This window comes from Stegostoma tigrinum, chromosome 4, assembly GCF_030684315.1.
Source record: "Stegostoma tigrinum isolate sSteTig4 chromosome 4, sSteTig4.hap1, whole genome shotgun sequence".
In the NCBI taxonomy this organism is placed as follows: domain Eukaryota; kingdom Metazoa; phylum Chordata; class Chondrichthyes; order Orectolobiformes; family Stegostomatidae; genus Stegostoma; species Stegostoma tigrinum.
This window is the reverse complement of record NC_081357.1, coordinates 92616019-92633181: the sequence shown is the minus strand read 5'-3', so window position 1 is coordinate 92633181 and position 17163 is coordinate 92616019. Positions and strand designations below refer to the sequence as shown.

At 39.2% G+C, this 17163-nt stretch overlaps 1 protein-coding gene across 2 annotated transcripts in view; it reads right to left on the bottom strand.

Annotated features, from left to right (window-relative positions):
* dst (dystonin) overlaps positions 1 to 17163 on the bottom strand; it is a 528150-nt gene that overhangs the window by 221401 nt on the left and 289586 nt on the right. The window contains exons 38-43 of one of the 2 annotated variants that reach the window (XM_048530258.2): positions 14843 to 15049; positions 13974 to 14123; positions 11412 to 11645; positions 8537 to 8692; positions 2994 to 3227; positions 1029 to 1304 (exon numbers count right to left, since the gene is read on the bottom strand). In XM_048530258.2, the coding sequence (XP_048386215.2) occupies positions 1029 to 1304; positions 2994 to 3227; positions 8537 to 8692; positions 11412 to 11645; positions 13974 to 14123; positions 14843 to 15049 (1257 nt within the window). The remainder of the gene's footprint in view (positions 1 to 1028; positions 1305 to 2993; positions 3228 to 8536; positions 8693 to 11411; positions 11646 to 13973; positions 14124 to 14842; positions 15050 to 17163) is intronic. The other variant, XM_048530256.2, reaches the window with a different exon arrangement.

The window sequence follows — 17163 nt, the reverse complement described above, 5'->3', positions numbered from 1 at the left end:
TGTACTCTGAGGTAACCTTGTTTGCTGTCCGCTACACCTCCAATTTTGGTGTCCTCTGCAAACTTACTAACCATACCTCCAATGTTCACATCCAAATCATTTAAAATGCTTGATAAAAAAAAAAGTGGGGGATCCAGCACCAATCCTTCTGGCACACTGCTGGTCACAGACTTCAGTCTGAAAAGCAAGCCTGCATCACCACTTTCTGTTTTCTACCTTTGAGCTAATTCTGTATCCAAATGGCTAGGTCTCCCTGATCTATGGGATCTAACCTTGCTAACCAGTCTACCATGAGGAAACTTGTTGAAAGCCTTCCTGATGATAATATAGTTCACGTCCACCACTCTGCCCTTATCAATCCTCTTTGTGACTTCTTCGAAAAACTCAATTAAGTTAGTGAGATACAATTTCCCATGCACAAAGCCACGTTGACTATCTCTAATCAGTCCGTGCCTTTTCAAATACTTTAAATCTTGTTGCTCAGGATTCCCTCCAACAATTTGCCCACCACCGACATCAGGCTCAGGCTCACTATTTCCCTGGCTTTTCCTTACCACCTTTCTTAAATAGTGGCACCATGTTTGCCAATCTCCAGTCTTCAGCCATTTTACCTGTAGCTGTCGATGACATAAATATCTCAGCAAGGGGCTCAGCAATCACTTCCCTAGCTTTCCACAGAGTTCTAGAGTACATCCGGTCCAATCCTGGGAGTTTATTCATGTTTATACGTTTTAAAACGTCCAGCACCTCCTCCTCTGTAATATGGACATTTTTTAAGATGTCGCTACTTATTTCCCCATGTTCTCTATCTTCTATATCCAGTGCAACTCACTGAACCAAGGGTAGCACTACTGTTTCCAGTCTCTCTCTTGTGAGTAGGTACAAAAGGCTTTTATGTCAACTAACTCATTCATGTACTGCTTTCAAAATGAACAAATCTCCACGTTCACATGAACATCAGATTTCATTCAATGCTGCAACAATGCATATCCTTAACTTAAAATAATCAAAAGAACTTCAATCTATACCTTGGCTTTTTGGTACTGAAGATTCAAATCCTCATCAGTTGTTAGTTCAATTGCTTTGTCTGCTTTGGTCTCACTCAAGTCCTGAGGTAGGTTTCCATTCACTGTATCCTCATTCTCCAGAGTCTTCAGTCCATCCACAAAAATAGTGTTGCCATTTTGTTGCAATGTCTCTTTTATTTTCTCTTCACTCATTGGCTCCTGTTCTATACTCGACAGCCAATTCAAGAGTCCTTGGATCTTACTTTCATTTTCCTTTAACTGTTCAACTACTGCAGCCTGTAAACCAAACTTCAATAAGTATCTTTAACATTTCAAAAATAAACTTCAAAAAAAAATCAGATGTCAAGTTAGATTCATTAGTTAGAGGTGATCTTGGTTCAGGTGATCAGAATGTAAAAGCAATTTGTTGGAGATGAGGAAAAGTTAGGGGAAGCAGTCACCAATGGGAGTGGTCTACAGTCCCCTAAACAGTAACCACAACATACAAGAAAATATACAAAAAGAAAATGTTGACTGCTTGTGATAAAGGGACAACAGGAATCATGATGGATTTGAAACTACAATGTAAAATTCACATTGGCAATAGCTTAGATAAGGGATTAATAGAATGCTTTCAAGGTAAGAGCTAACAAGGTGCAGCGCTTTCAAAGTAGTTTATTAGAGCAGCACATTCTGGAACAACCAGAGATTACATTGATCTGGTATTGTGTAATGAGATGGATTAATTAATAACCTCATGGTAAAGGCACTGTTTGGTAGCAGCTACCACAATATTATTGAATTTTACACTCAGTGTGAAAGGGAGACTAGTATTTTAAATTTAGAGAAGGGCAATTATAAAAGCTGAGCTACCTGAAGTGGATTGGGTTATTAGCCTAGGGGATTGATCAATAAAACAAGTTGTGGCAGATGTCTAAGCAATCAGGTCACAATACTCAGAATAAGTATATTCCTACTACAAAGAAAATTTCCAAGGGAAGGACCTATCATACTGTCATAGAGATGTAAAGCTTGGAAACAGACCCCTCAGTCCAACTCTTCTATGCTGACCAGATATCCTAAATTAATCTCGTCCCATTTTCCAGAATTTGGCCCGCTCTAAGCCCTTACTCTATTCATATACCCAAATGATGCCTTTTAATTGTTGTAACTGTGACAGCCTACATTACTTCATCTGGCAGTTCATTCCGTACATGCATCACACTCCATCTGAAAATGTTGCCCCTAAGCTCCCTTTTCAATCTTCCCCCTCTGAACTTAAACTTATGCTCTCTAGTTTTGGACTCACCCAATCTGGGAAGACGAACTTGGCTTTTCACCCTATTCAAAAGTGGTATAACCAATGTCCCAGAAAGTTAGCGGATAAATAAAGTCCTTTGCTTATGATGCCATGGCTTGTTCTTTTCTGAAAAATCAGTCTTTGTTGAGTGCCATACATCTACTTTGCGTCCATAAATGATCTGACTCCCTTTTAATATTACTTATGGAATCAGCTTACATTGCATCTTTAAACAGAGTGCTCCAGATGCCAACACCAAGTGAAAACATTTCTCATCTGGATCTTCAAACCACAATTTTAAATGTATAACCTATGGTTATTGACACATTCAACAGAAGTAACTTTTCCTCATGCTATCCTATCAAACCTCCCTAATCTTATGAAGGGTCCAGGCCCGAAACGTCAGCTTTTGTGCTCCTGAGATGCTGCTGGGCCTGCTGTGTTCATCCAGCCTCACATTTTATTATCTAATTTTGAAGGTGTCTATTTAGTCCCATTTTAACCTTCTCTGCTCCATGGAGAAGAATTCTACTTTCCATAACGTAAGATTTTATCTATTATCCTGGGTAATATATTAAATTGTTTGCAATCAACTATAAATAATGTCAGTATTACATTCTATTACCAGAAATCTGCATCAGGACAAATTCAGTTATAGATATGAGGAAGAAATAAATCATCAGCACCTTCTCAGTCTCCTGTTTGAGAGCAGTTGTTACAGCATTGTCCAGATTCTTGAGTTTGGAATCCACTTGCTTACTCAACTGATTGAGCTTAGATTTGGCTTCCTTCAGCTTCCTGTCGATTGCTTCTCTTTCTTCTGGTTTGAGTTTGTCCCTGTTCTTCTCTAAGAACTGTTCAGTTGCATTTACCACATTTGCTAAAGTGGCTGCATTCACCTCAATTTCCTTTTGTAAGGCCTGAAACACAGGGGTGTAAAATACATAATGGAACATATTAGATACTGTCAAAATTATTTATTGAAAAACCAGTTAAACAGTGCATCCGAGGGGATAAAACAATGAGGTAAAATTTACTTTTTCTCTTTTCTATTGATAGCTGTCTCTGTTAAACAAAAGAAGTAAAGACTGAATTTAAACAGCACCTATCAGTGCCCAGACCAGATCATGACAAAATACTTCACAGCAAATAAAGTACTTTGGGAGCACTGTAATGTGGGAAACACAGCAGCAAATTTGTACTGTTCCACTAAAAAGCAATTGATAATGACTCAATAACCTATTTTTAATAATGTTGATTGAGAAATGAAAACCAGCCCAGGACACCTGAAGAACTCCAATGCTCTTTTCACAACAGTGCCACAAAAATTTTCATAACGCTATGACATAGAAATAGGTGTGAAGCTAAGTAGTAAGGATGACATAAAGTGTCTGCAGAAGGAAATAGATAAGTTTATTAAGTAGGCAAAAGCTTGGCAGATGGAATATAATGTGGTGAAATGTGTGGTTACGTACTTTGTCAGGAAGAATAGAAGAGCTGAATATTAGTTAAATCGAGAAAGACAGAGGGAGTTGGGAATCCTCGTGTATGAATCACAGAAAACTAACATTGAAGCTCAGTTGGTAAAAGGGGAGAAAAATGGAATGTTGGCCTTTATTTCAAAGGAAATGGTATATAACAATTAAAAAGTCTTGCTCAAACTTTAGAAGGACTAGTTGGACCACAGCTAGAATATTGTGAACTGTTTTGGTCCTTTATCTAAAGAAAGATACGCTACTTCTACATCTCACGGTGTTTTGACCACAGCCATCAGACAGTTTTAAACTGCCTTCGAAAATTTCTAGCCATGAAGTGCTTTCTCAATACTGCACAGGAGCATCAGCCTGATCGTTGTGTTTATGTGTGGAGCTTGAGCTCAAATGTCAAATTCAGAACAGTGTATGCCACTCAGTGAATCACAGCTGACACTTAAACATTCAACTGATCTGTATGTGTCTGAATTAATCAAACCAAGTGCTGCATGGCATCTCATCAAAGTCTCAGATTATCCTTCCCTCAAGAATCAGGATTCCAGTTCCCCATTCTCTTCAGGACACTGTATGTCATATACAACTAAAATACCATGATAACAAAGTGTGGGGCTGGATGAACACAGCAGGCCAAGCAGCATCTTAGGAGGACAAAAGCTGATGTTTCGGGCCTAGACCCTGAAACATCAGCTTTTGTGCTCCTAAGATGCTGCTTGGCCTGCTGTGTTCATCCAGCCCCACACTTTGTTATCTTGGATTCTCCAGCATCTGCAGTTCCCATTATCTCTGATCACAGCTAAAACACCGTACTCTGCTGGCATCCCAATCAAGGCAATGAACAGTGAAAGGCACTATCAATGGGAAATTTGGGAGTACAGAATTTCAGACGATAATCCACTTTTACATCCAAGTAGATGACCAGGATTCTGACTAAGGGTCACTCGACCCGAAATGTTAACTCTCATTTCTCTCCACAGACTTGCTGAGTTTTTCTATTTTTGTTTCCGATTTACAGCATCTGTAGTCCTTTCATTGTTTATTTGGTGTGGGAGTATAACCCAGTTTCTTTCTGCACTGATATTATAAATGTTGGGTCAACACGCTGACAGTGCCTTTAAACCCCTAGTTCAGTCAGATTTTACCAACTTCCTATTTTTACTTCACCAAACTATACCTTGATTTTGAATACAAGAGATTTACAACTTCTTCCGATTATTTAATAATGATTTTGGGCAATGAGCATGGGGATGTTGGAAATGTATTACCTAGCATTTGGACAGGAATCTGCTTGATAGGTAGGTCCACATTAGTATTTATGTTCCACACAATTAGCCTCTACCTCTTCTTCATCCATGTAATCTTCTATTCCTCTCTCCCTCATATCTTTATGGATTAACATTCACTGATCCCTCTAGTTCCATATTGCCATGACTCTCTGGAGAAACACATCTGGCTTGAATTCCCTTTAGGATTTCATTGTGTTTGTCTTAGATTACACAGCTCTCAACATAAACTCGGGCAACCATTTTATGAGAGCCTGATCACCTGCTTGGGCATAAATGGATTATTTTACAGAAGTGTGAAATTCTGGGCCCACACTTCAGGGAGATTGTGAAAGCAATGGATAGGTTGAAGGAAAGATTTGCAAGAATGATCCCAGGGAACAGGGATTTCAGTTACAAGAACAGATGAGAGAAACTGGGGCTGTTCTCCTTACAGAAGGGAGGGTTGGGAGGAGATTTGGTAGAGCTGTTCAAAACCGTGAGGAATTTGGACTGAGTAGATTGGGAGAAATTGTTCTTATTGACTCTACGTTCTTTCCACAGATGCAGCCAGACCTGCTGAGTTTCTCGAGCAATTTCTTCTTTTGTTTCAGATTTCCTATATCCACAGTTCTTGGTTTCATATTACTGTTCTTAATTGGTGATAGGTTTGGAACAGAGGACGCAATTTTAAGTTGAGTGGCAAGAAAACCAGAGGCAACGCAAGGAAAATGCTTTAAACACAGTGATTGATTAGGATTTAGAATGCGCTACCTTTCCATTGGGAACTGGATGGCTATCTGAAGAGAAAGGATTTACAGAGTTAATAGAGAATAGGATAGAGAATAAATGAATTGCATATGCCAAGTTGGTGCAGACACAATGGGTCAAATAGCCTTCTCCTGCGTTTTAACCACTTTTACATTTGTGATCCCTAGTTTTCCTGTCATCGACAAGTGGAAATATTACTTTTACTTTGCATCTACTCATGAAGGTCTCTGTAATCACAGCAGATGGAATGTAATGAAAGTTTACCAGATTAACTCCTGAAGTCAGAGATCCGTTCAATGAGGCAAAATTGAGTAAGGATGGGCTTATATGCGCTGGAATGTAGAAAAAGGAAGGTGGCTCACTGAAGTATACAAATTTCAATGCACTGACGCGTACTGAGAGACCTTTTCCCCTGGCTGGAAAGGCCGAACTAGAGATTGTTATCTACACTCAGAGCTCCGAATAGTTTGAATTCTTCATGCCAGAGGGCTGTGGGTGTTGTTCACTGAGTATATTTCAAGCCTCTGATTGCTAGATTTTTGGCCTCTGAGGGAATCAAGGACTGTTGCGACTAAGTAGAAAAATGGAATTAAGATTAAAGATCAGTTATGCTCACTGACTTCTTCAGCAGGCTTGGGTTGGTGGGGTGGAGGACTGGCAGCACAGGAGGTGGGGAAAGCTCAGGCAAATGACTCATTTCTACTCTTCATTTTTACATTCTTATGTTAAACATCTGGGAGTTCCTGATTCTAGTAGAAAAAGTGTTGCAGCCCCTCCAGGACCTTAAGGATAAAAGTTAAGTTCTGTAAAAAATAAAACACACTCAGGTTTATTCTGTTAAATATCTTATTCATTATAAGTGTGTCTAAAGAGGAAATTAACTTCTTTTTTGTTGCACTGAGTTGTTATGATCATCTGGAATGTGATACCTGGAAGGCTGGTAGAAGCAAATTGAACAATAACTTTCCAGAAAGGAATGGGATAAATTCTTGAAAAGGAGTAATCTGCAGAGCCATGGGGAAAGAGCAGGGTGGCAGGACTAACTGGATAGCTCCTTTTGAGCACACTATAGGCACAACAAACTGAATAGGGTATGTGCTGTATTAAGGTATGAAAAATGCAAAGAAACAGTCTGCATCTAAACTGCACATTATCACATCTTTGGGGTGTTATGACCTTCCTTAGAAATGGATTCACTGCTGTAAAGTGGCAACCAGGACAACAAATTGCTTGCAGTCAGGTGCCACAAGTTGCAAATCAGATGAATGAATGGCAGATGTGCTGATATTGAATAAGGGGACTATGCCCAAGAGAACCTTTTTCTTCCAACAGAGCCATGGGATCTCCTTCATCCACTTGAACCACTGGAAGCAAAAGAACACTCCCCCATGACATATCCCATCTGAAAGATGGCATCTCTTCAACTCAGCAATGTACGATCAACGTGCTCCTTATAAACACATTTTGTTAAGAATTATACATATTAGAAAGCATGATACAATCTTTACAGTGTTAGTTCTTCCTTTTCCAGGAATAACTTCTCTCTGCAAACACAGCATGTGTTTTGGACTACTGTCTTCAATATCATTTTAGTTATTAGACTAATGGAGTACAGCGTTGTCAAATCATTGTACTGGGCTAGTAGCTTTGGTCACAAGTTCAAATCCCACGTAGATAAGTAATGAAACAGAATTCCATTTTTGTAGTAATCTATGGACCATAAACAGAAAATGAAAAGCAGCCGCAGAGCTATTCTTGTGATCTAACTATCTCTCATTTGAGAGTTTATAATACATAAAAAGTTAGGTCGCGATTCCATTTCTTCTTTGTTTGCTATCTCCACAAATGCTGCTGTCTATTGATGAATACTAAATTCTACATCGCGGTGGAGATAGGAGATCTAACTTGGGCTTTGAATGAAGGGGGTTGGAAGGGTATGCACATTAGGAACACCTGCACAAGATTTATTACAGTTGAGATGTAATGTGCTCGGATTGCCCTCTCTCTGTCTTACACATCTGTTTCCGGTGGCTTGACAGTCTGGTTTTGGTGGTAGTAGATTGTAATTGATGATCCACAGCTTCTTCTGTGTTGGTGACTAACCTTATAGCTATCCACACAGTTGTGCTGTGATACTTACAGCATCAGTAACAGAATACTATTTCTTCTGCTACATCTATCAAGGCAACACAGTTTTTGTGCATTTGTAAAAGGATGGTTGGAGATTAGTGTTCTCCGTCACAAGTGGACATTAGCCCTCGAGCACCCTCACCTAGTTTAACCTGTGGATCAATGCTCACACATCTACATAAAATCAAAGGTGAGAGCTGGGTGAGTGTCAAGGACCAGGTGTAGTGGCCCATCCAGCTACAAAGTCAGATGCGGCTGACTCCTAAAAAAATGATGACCACCGACATACACCAACAGACCCCTAAATGTAAACCAACAAAAAGGAATCCTAACATTATTATGAGAAACAGACCTGGAGTGAGGATTCAGCTGACAGTTTATTCATTCAAGCTGCACATTAATGATGAGTTATATGTGATAACCAGTGCCTAGGCACTTGAAATTCTGAGCGCAACTGTAACTAAAACCCCTCCAGGGTTGCAATCAGCAGGATCTCACCATGTTGACCTCAGAGTTTTGTCAAGTCACATCATTTACACATTTCTAACTCATTAAAACAATCACTGTATCACTAACCTGGTGCTCTAGCTGATGCTGTTGTAAGTTAGCCAAGCTATCATCAGGAATGGACATTGCACTCTCGTAGCCAATGATTTTATTTTCAGTCACCATCAGCAAGTCGCACATTTCCTGCAATTTCTTGTTACACTCTCCTTGCTTTTCTTCAAAAGCCTGTTTTGCCAATGCATAGAAAAAAATACATCATCTTAGTCATTTTGCTCTTGTTTCTCGCTAAGACAGTCTCTTCCTTCTCTACGATAAAAATCTATGCTAATTCACCAGTGTATGCTGCAAACATGATAGCAGTTAACCAAACAAGTGAAGAAGATGGGTTACGATAAATTAAATAAATAGGTATTATCTCACGAAGGAGTTAGCTCCATCAGTGTCACGTCCACACAATTGTCATGCAAGCAGAAAGATAACAGCGCTCTTTTTATTTGCTTTGTTCAGATGGCCTTAGGCTTCAGGCTTTTTTTTCTTGAGAGATAGAGAGAGAGAGAGAGAGATTGCGAATGAATAATACAGCAAGCGGTCATCTGTAAAAAGGTCTACAGAACAGTGTTAGTCACATTGTGGAAAGTATTTGAATTTCAAGCAGCGTTTTTTTAAAACAAACACTATTTTGAGTGCTCATCAATTTGCTGAATGCTAGGTAAATGGTGAGCCCATGCAGTGACATGCTGCAAATTACTTACAAAGTGTGGCATGATTCCAGTATTAAATAGCCACATTGTTTCATTTGATGAATTAATGAAATTCACACACATCGCATTTGCAATATATTTCACACTACAAAAACTTGAAGCTCGAGAAGATTACATTGAAGTGCAGTGAGATCTGTGGGGAGCCACAATCTTCAGAAAACAGCATCAAACTCCAAGACACTTCATCACCAAGTGACTCATTTTGGAGTTATGATCACATGAGAGATTATGGGTACTTGACACGTCATGGCTAGGAGACTGAGTGATATTCTGAATATCCTCTGGCTTCAGCAAGATGGCAAGAATTTGTTAACGCTGGTTCTGATGATGGTCATTAACAGAAATGTTAACTTTTCTCCATATATTTCCAGCACTTTGTTTTTATTTCAGATTTTCAGCAGGTGCATTATTTTACTTTTGCATTGGTTAACATATCTTGGGCACTTTGACCTCAGCTCAGAGATGTCTTTTGAAAAACAGTGATGCAGTGACAAGGGATAAGAATTCTACTTGTGTAAAGTTGACGAGCTCTTGACCTAGCTATTAAGCAACTCTGCAGAATTCTGCACGAACAGTAACACCTTTCATGCAGAAGCAAAGAACTTAAATTGATGTCCATCACTTGTTCTGCGAATCATATGATCTAACTATTGGCAGGTTGATGAGCACAGAACAACATTTAGCTCACTGTGCTTTTTACAACAGCTATCTGTTTAATTTCATGTCCCTGCTCTTTTGTCATACCTCTGCAAATCTTTTCTTTACATGCATGTGTACAAACTCCTATTTGTTCCCTTCCTACTTCCATCACTCTCTAAGGCACTGCATTCAGAATCAGAATTCCAGGCTGCCACATTTAAAATAAAATTTTCACCTCTTTCCTGGCTCTGCTGGTAAGTGGAAACTCTTTTGGTGTACCTTATATCATCGCATCCAAGTAGACCAGGTATATAAAAAAACCTCAAAATCATGGCTTTTGCTCATGTATATGAGTCCATTCTCCATATTTAGCTATGGCAATGCTGTATTTGCATTAGTAGTCAACCTCAATTTTTCATTACAGCTAAGCTCAAGGGATTAAGCAGGCAGTATTGCTGTGGTGCAAGATGCAGGCGTGTTTGAGACATAGCCATTTTATGCATCAGCCATAGATGACATTTCAAAATGGCAAATCCCCTACATCCATCTAATGACTCACTTTTAGACCTAAAGTTACACAATGTTTGGAGAGATTTTGCAAGGACACAGAGGCTGACTTTCATGCTGACATCTACACAGTCCACTTTCATAATTTTGAGTCTATGTAGATCCATTTGTTCCTTCAAAAAAACTTTGAAAGTCTTGCTTCCAAACTGAAGATGATCTTTTATCAAATACCAAACACTTGCTGTGAACGAAAATGCACTTTCATTATGGGCTTATTAAATATTTTTGGACAATTATGTGGCATTTGGAGATTTTTGAAGTGCCCTATTCAAAATTACTTTGAAAGGTAGAAGCACAAAAGATCTCAAGGTACAAATTTATAAAGCACTGATATCTATGTTACTCCCGTTCTCACTGATGAATGTCAGCAACATGTCAATATGTTGTTTTCAAATCACACCATGGCCTTGTTCCACCACATCTTTTGTAACGTCCTCCATTTCTGCAGTCCTCCAAGATATCAATATTCCTCCAATTCTGGTCTCTAGTACTCCCTGATTTCCTTTGTTTCACATCTGGCACACCATCACTTTGACTGCCTGCCCCTTAGCTCTGGGTTTCCTCCCTGACTGTCACCTCCCTCCAGCTTTCTTTCATGTGAGAGGCACTCCTTAAAACCTCTCTCTCTGAGCAAGCATTTGGTCATCTGTTCTAGTACCACCTTAGGTAGCTCAGTGACAAACAATGCTTGATAATGTTCCTGTGACTACCTTGAGACTAATTAAAGGTGCACTGTAAGTACATGTTATCATTATTGTTGACACTAGAGGTTGACGACATCCAAGGCCTGGGTGTCATCATATTTTGTGATATATCAATAACTTAACCAAACTATGAGAACAGAGATTTCAGATTGTTTCAATACTAGTGTTCAAATAATGTTGGTAAAATTACACATCCCACAAGCTTCATAGAAGCATGTAGCAGACAATTTTGTTAGGTATCATGCCAACTGCCCACAATCAAGCAACTCAAACCTTCTGATCATCCAATTCTAATCTGGTCTGTAATTGAAGATTCAAAGCCTCCACTTGTACTGTTAACCTTTCCATCACACTTTTAAAAAATGTCTGTGTGCTATTCAAATGTTTGAGCAGTTTCCTGTTCTCCTGCGGAGAAAAGTCCATTGCATGCTCAGAAACAAAGAACTGGATATCAAATGCGGTAGCATCAAGCTGAATTTTCAAATCGATCAAAGTTTTCTCCAAATCCTGCAAAAAGAAAGGAATGGTGTCAATAGTTATATTTTACAGAGTGATCTATGTAAAAATAATAGCAAAGTTATCCGAGTTCACTGGTATTAAAGGGTAAATTGGACTGCAACTTCCAATGACTGCACATGTACCGTCAAATGTGGAAATATCTAAAATGCTGCTACTGTTACTAATCTACTGTTACTCCACAGAAGTCACAACAATGGCACCCCACTGAGATACTCAGCATAGAAGACATGAGTTTAACTGTATGCACTCACATCATAACCAAACCTCAAGAAAATATCAGGGCTTGTCCACTTAAGCATAAGTGTATAGTTAGCAGCAAACTAAGTCCCCATTGCTGTCAAACAAACTCCCTGCACTTTTTTTATAAATGTGGAGATTCACTCCTTGTGATTTAATGTTGGAAATTTATACATATTATTTTAAAAGGTATTTATTTTTGTTTTGTTCCTCCCTCTTCAATACATCTTTCATTGTGTCTCTCCATAACATCATGTTTAAAAGTAAAATATTAAATCAACTATTCTAACTTCTACTTCCTGGTTTGGACTCCATGTGGCTCAGTCAGGATTCTTCAATCTGATTCGATAAAGGGAGACATAGTTACTTGCTCTGTTTACACAGGTCTGTATCCCTTAAGCAGGACAGTGCATAATCTGATTATTCTACCTCAGAGAAGGCCTGTGGACAAATCTAAACACCAAGTATGCTGAGCGCCATTCATTCTTTACTGACCACAAATTCAAGCCAATGTCTTTTATAACAACTGCATACACAAAGCACAATTCTTTAACCAAACTATCAGAATTAATTTAAATTGAGAAGAGGTAATAGAGGCTATTTAAAGGTCATGAATCTCACTTTGCTGGATGCAATTGCAATGGAAACCATTCAATAACAGCCACGCAGAGAACATAAGCATATCAAATAGGTTGGTTCCCAAAAATAACAAATGCCAAACGTGCACTTGCTACTGCTAACCACTGAATGAGTTTAACTCATCTAGCATTCTGACTCTTCCAACTAAGGTAAATTTGGTGCTAAGAAACCGTTTAACAGAAGCAACAATTCCACTTAATTTCTATTTTACCAAAACCATCAAAAAACAGATTTGGCACTTTTTTCTACAGTTATTGTTCAACATTGCCTGACATCAATCTCTTGGTTGAACTACACCCACAGTATGATGAATGGAGGGTGTTGGGTGCTAGCACAAGTTGGTAGACTTCAAGATTGAACTTTTATTTTCACATAGATTGTTTGATCAATTTGAAATTTGCTCTGAATTACGCTTAAGTACATGGTATTGAAAGTATTTGTAGGATGAACAATCTTAGGTCACTGAACTGAATTTAATCAAACCCAAAATATGAGAAACTCCAATCAAAGGAGTTTGACAAAGAGTCACTGGACTCTTTTTGGTGTCCTAAGCATTATTTACTTCTAAGACCATAAGACATAGGAACAGAAGTACGCCATTCAGCCAATCAAGTCAGGTCTATCATTCAAAGAAATCATGGTTGACCTGATAAATTCTCAACTTCATTTTTTTGCCTTAGCCCCATAATCCTTGATTCCCTAGCTGATTAAAAATCCATCTCAGCCTTGCTTGTGCTTAGTGACCCAGCTTCAATAGCCCTCAGAGGAGGAATTCCACAGATTCACTATACTCAGGGAAGAAATTTCTCCTCATCTCAGTTTTAAATGGGGGCCTCCTTACTTTGAGCTTATGCCCTCTGGTCCTAGATTCTCCCACAAGGGGAAACAGCCTTTGCGCAACTACCCCGTAAAGTCTCCTGAGAATTGTGTATACTTCAATGTGGTCTCCTCTCAATCTCCTTAACTGCAATGAGTAGAAGTCCAATTCACTCAACCTTTCCTCATAAGGCAGTCCCTCCATATCCGGGATTAGCCTAGTGAACCTCCTCTGGACTGCCTCTAATGTCAATATATATTTCCTTAGAGAAGAGGTTCAGAACTATTCACAATTATCTGTCTGACTGGTGCCATGTATAGTTTTAGCAAGACTTCCCAACTTTTATACTTCCTTCCTTTTGAAATAAAGACTAACATTCCATTTGTCTTCCCTACTGAACTTGTATGCAAGCTTCTTGTGCCCTTTTCTCTGATCAAACTACAGTGAAAGACCTTGTTGCGTATTCATATGTTAAATATGCTGTTTCTATCTAAAATGCTACCATCACAGCTTACCCCTGCAAAGTCACCTTGTTATTAAAACATTTAAAAACTTAATTTTCATTAGCTCTACTGTAAATGTAACCCTTTTCTAGAGTTACAGGATTTGTCTGCAACACTTGCCTTGTGTTGCCGTATACATCTTTCAACAGTTTCCAAATCACTGCCCATGTCTGGATACAGAGTTTCTAAGACAGTGGCATTGTCTTGCACGTGAGTGGACAGCCCATCGAGTGTGGCAAGGAGCTCCTGATGTATTGCCTTGATCTTAGACTGAAAAGCAGAATAGAAATTTCAACCAGTTTGTATCAAAACCAGAAGGTGGTATGACCCAGAAGGAGGCATTATTAAAATCTTTAACTGCAGATGGTGTCCAAGCTCAAAACAAAACCCATTAACCATTTGCATTAATGTTGTTTTCAAAATTGCAGGTTCTAAGGTCTGTGAGTGCCCTGGCTATTTTGAGTAGAACCAGTTGGAAACCAGCGTTTTATTGGCAAGTGATTGATGCCGGCACACAGTATGATCAGCAACAGACCCACAGTCACAGGACACAAGTGGAATTTCACCAGTTACTGTTTATAATGCCGGAAATTGAACACTGAAAACAGAAAAGGCATTCCTGGAAAAGTCACTGCAACATTCCAAAAAGAGGAGGCCCCTTAGTTTTCACCATCATTCATTTAATCTGGACTTGAACCTTAACAGCATTGACCCCACTTTGCCCTATGTTCCTTGGTAGCTTTGCCGAACAAAAATCTACCGACCTTACTTGCAAAAGGTCCAATCCACATCCAACAATGGCGCGCGTGTGTTGTGCAGATTTACAGGGGACCTCACAAAGTGTTTGTCAGGAGGGAGCCTGACATTAGTAAAGTGCCCCTTATAATTTTGGAAGTAAAGCAGAGAGTCTAAAATCATTGAAGTATTCGTTTTGACATAATAAAGAGGAGGATCATTTGTAAAATATTTGGAAAAACAATACAACAGACCTGTTCTATTTCAATGGCACTTGACAGGGCCTCAACTCTGCTTGCACACACATCAATCATGTCCCCGAGAGACATTCGTAAATCTTTACAGTCAGTTTCCAAATTCTTCAGTAACGGTTCATCAGGGTCCAGGTGAACGCGATCCAGAAATTTCTCAGCAGCTTTCAGATCGCGTGTTACAGACTCCTCCAGCTCACACTTTATTAACTGGAAAACAGAGGTTTACATGAACCATTCCACATGACAGAACTCAAGAGTTTACACATTTACAGTGTGACATCGGGGCCTTAATAAAACATCATTCGACAGTACATCTAAAATCATCAGGACTTAATGGGATAAAGAAATTATGACAACCCAGGGACACAGAGAGGGCATCCAGATGCAGAGACAGCAAGCAAATTTGTGGGTGGTGAAGAAGGGAAGAGTGAGGGACAAAGGCAGAGAGTGAGAGTAAGCTAGTGGAGAGATACAGAGATTGATGGAGTTGGGGGGTAAAGAAAAATAATGAGGGCAAGAGAAGCAAGAGAAGTCAGACAGAATGAGAGGGGAGGGAAAGAGAGAACAGGAAGGAGAGAGAAAACGTGCAAGGACAAACAATGGGCCAGACAGTAAGCAGACAGAGAGAGGGTGGGAGGGAGGAAGAGAGAGGCAGGTAGAGACAGAGAGAAAAGGAAAGATGGAGAGGAAGGAAGAAAGATGGGAGAAAGAGAAACTAGGAGAAAGAGAAAAATAGGAGAAAGAGGAAGATGGGGGATGAAAGGGGGTGGAAAGAAAGAGATGGGGGAAGAATAAGAGGGGGAGGAAATAAAAGAGGAAGGAAGAGAGACAAAGAAAGTGAGGGAGGACAGTTGAGAAGGAATTAGCAGCTACATATAGCAACTTTTATCACCAGATTTGTGGTCGCCATATGGAGTTACGGATAAGATAATGAAAATTTCCATGAGAATTATGATAGGGTCACAATGAGAAAAGGCTGGGGATTTTAATTAGATTTCTGTAGACAGGCTGTGCTAAGCACATAAGCATTTTTGACAAGGTGCATTCTTGAAAAATCTAGATAAGAGACACCTGGGCACTAACACTCAAGTTTGCTATTTGGTTAAATGTGGAAGAAAAAGTCTGATCCAAAAGTGTGCTGAACTTTTTAGATAACTGTAAATTAAAGTACAACCTATAAACTAACAAGAGGAATTTAGCTGAATTCCTACGAACAGTCAACCTTAGACAGTAAAGGCAAGCCCACTTCTTTAGCAGGGAAGATGAAGCGACAAATAGTGTAAACAGATAATCCCTAAGAGAGCATGAGAGACAGTTATCATGGTGGGGGAGTATAAAGAGGTTGTAAAACATGGTCAGAGGGACTTTAATAAAACAAACAACTGCAGCTTTACAGCTTAGCAAACAGCCTAAGTACAAATGTACATCATTTGAGCAGATCCTTAAACCCAAAGATCAAGGGGAGAATGACAAAGATAAATCATAAAATAAGAATTAGGGTGAGGTCATGTCCTGTTGTACTTTGAGAACCCAAATAAGTTTAATGACTTGGTAAAGTTGTGAAAGTGATTGAATTTCATTTTCATCAATGGAATTTGGATAGATGCTGTCTTATTTTACAACAGAGTCAGTAAAGTTCACTCAAGAATCAAGCATCCGTTTTAAACCAACTTGCAGTATGCAAACAGAAGTCATAATTACAGCTGCAAGATAGAGAGACTGCTTGTTTGATCTCCAAGGGTTGAGAAAGAGTGAGAGAAAGAGAGAAGCTGTTGCCCAATTTGTCAGATTTGTCAAGGAATCATAATATTAAATGTGACTATAGAACTTTAATTTGGAACTGAAATTACAAATGTTGTAACAACTGGTAGAAATGATCATTCTTTTGTAGATCATGTAATCAGGTTAGTAGGGAATATAAATTGCCTGGCAGAATTTGAAAAAATCATTAGTGATAAACAAATATTCAGTTTATTGGCAATTAACATGATGCAGCTTGCAAACATCTAGGAAGGAGTATAGCTGTCAGTATTGGAATCTGTTTGAATGAGATGCATTGTAAGATCCCAGAAGTAGGTGATGGAAGCCTCTAGTAAGCATCATGGCATCATGTGCGGGCCTAGGACTGTCCATAGAGTTGACAACATTGATCGTGTGTTTTCAGGATTGGATGTGTAAATTAGAGGAGATGTGGTCAGCAATGACATCAATGTTACATGTAATTATTGGAATGTGGAATGTATCAAACGCAGTACTTGACTGAGAAAGGCAGAGAGTCCAGCAGAAACTGTTTCCAAAGACCTCTCTCACACTGCATTGGT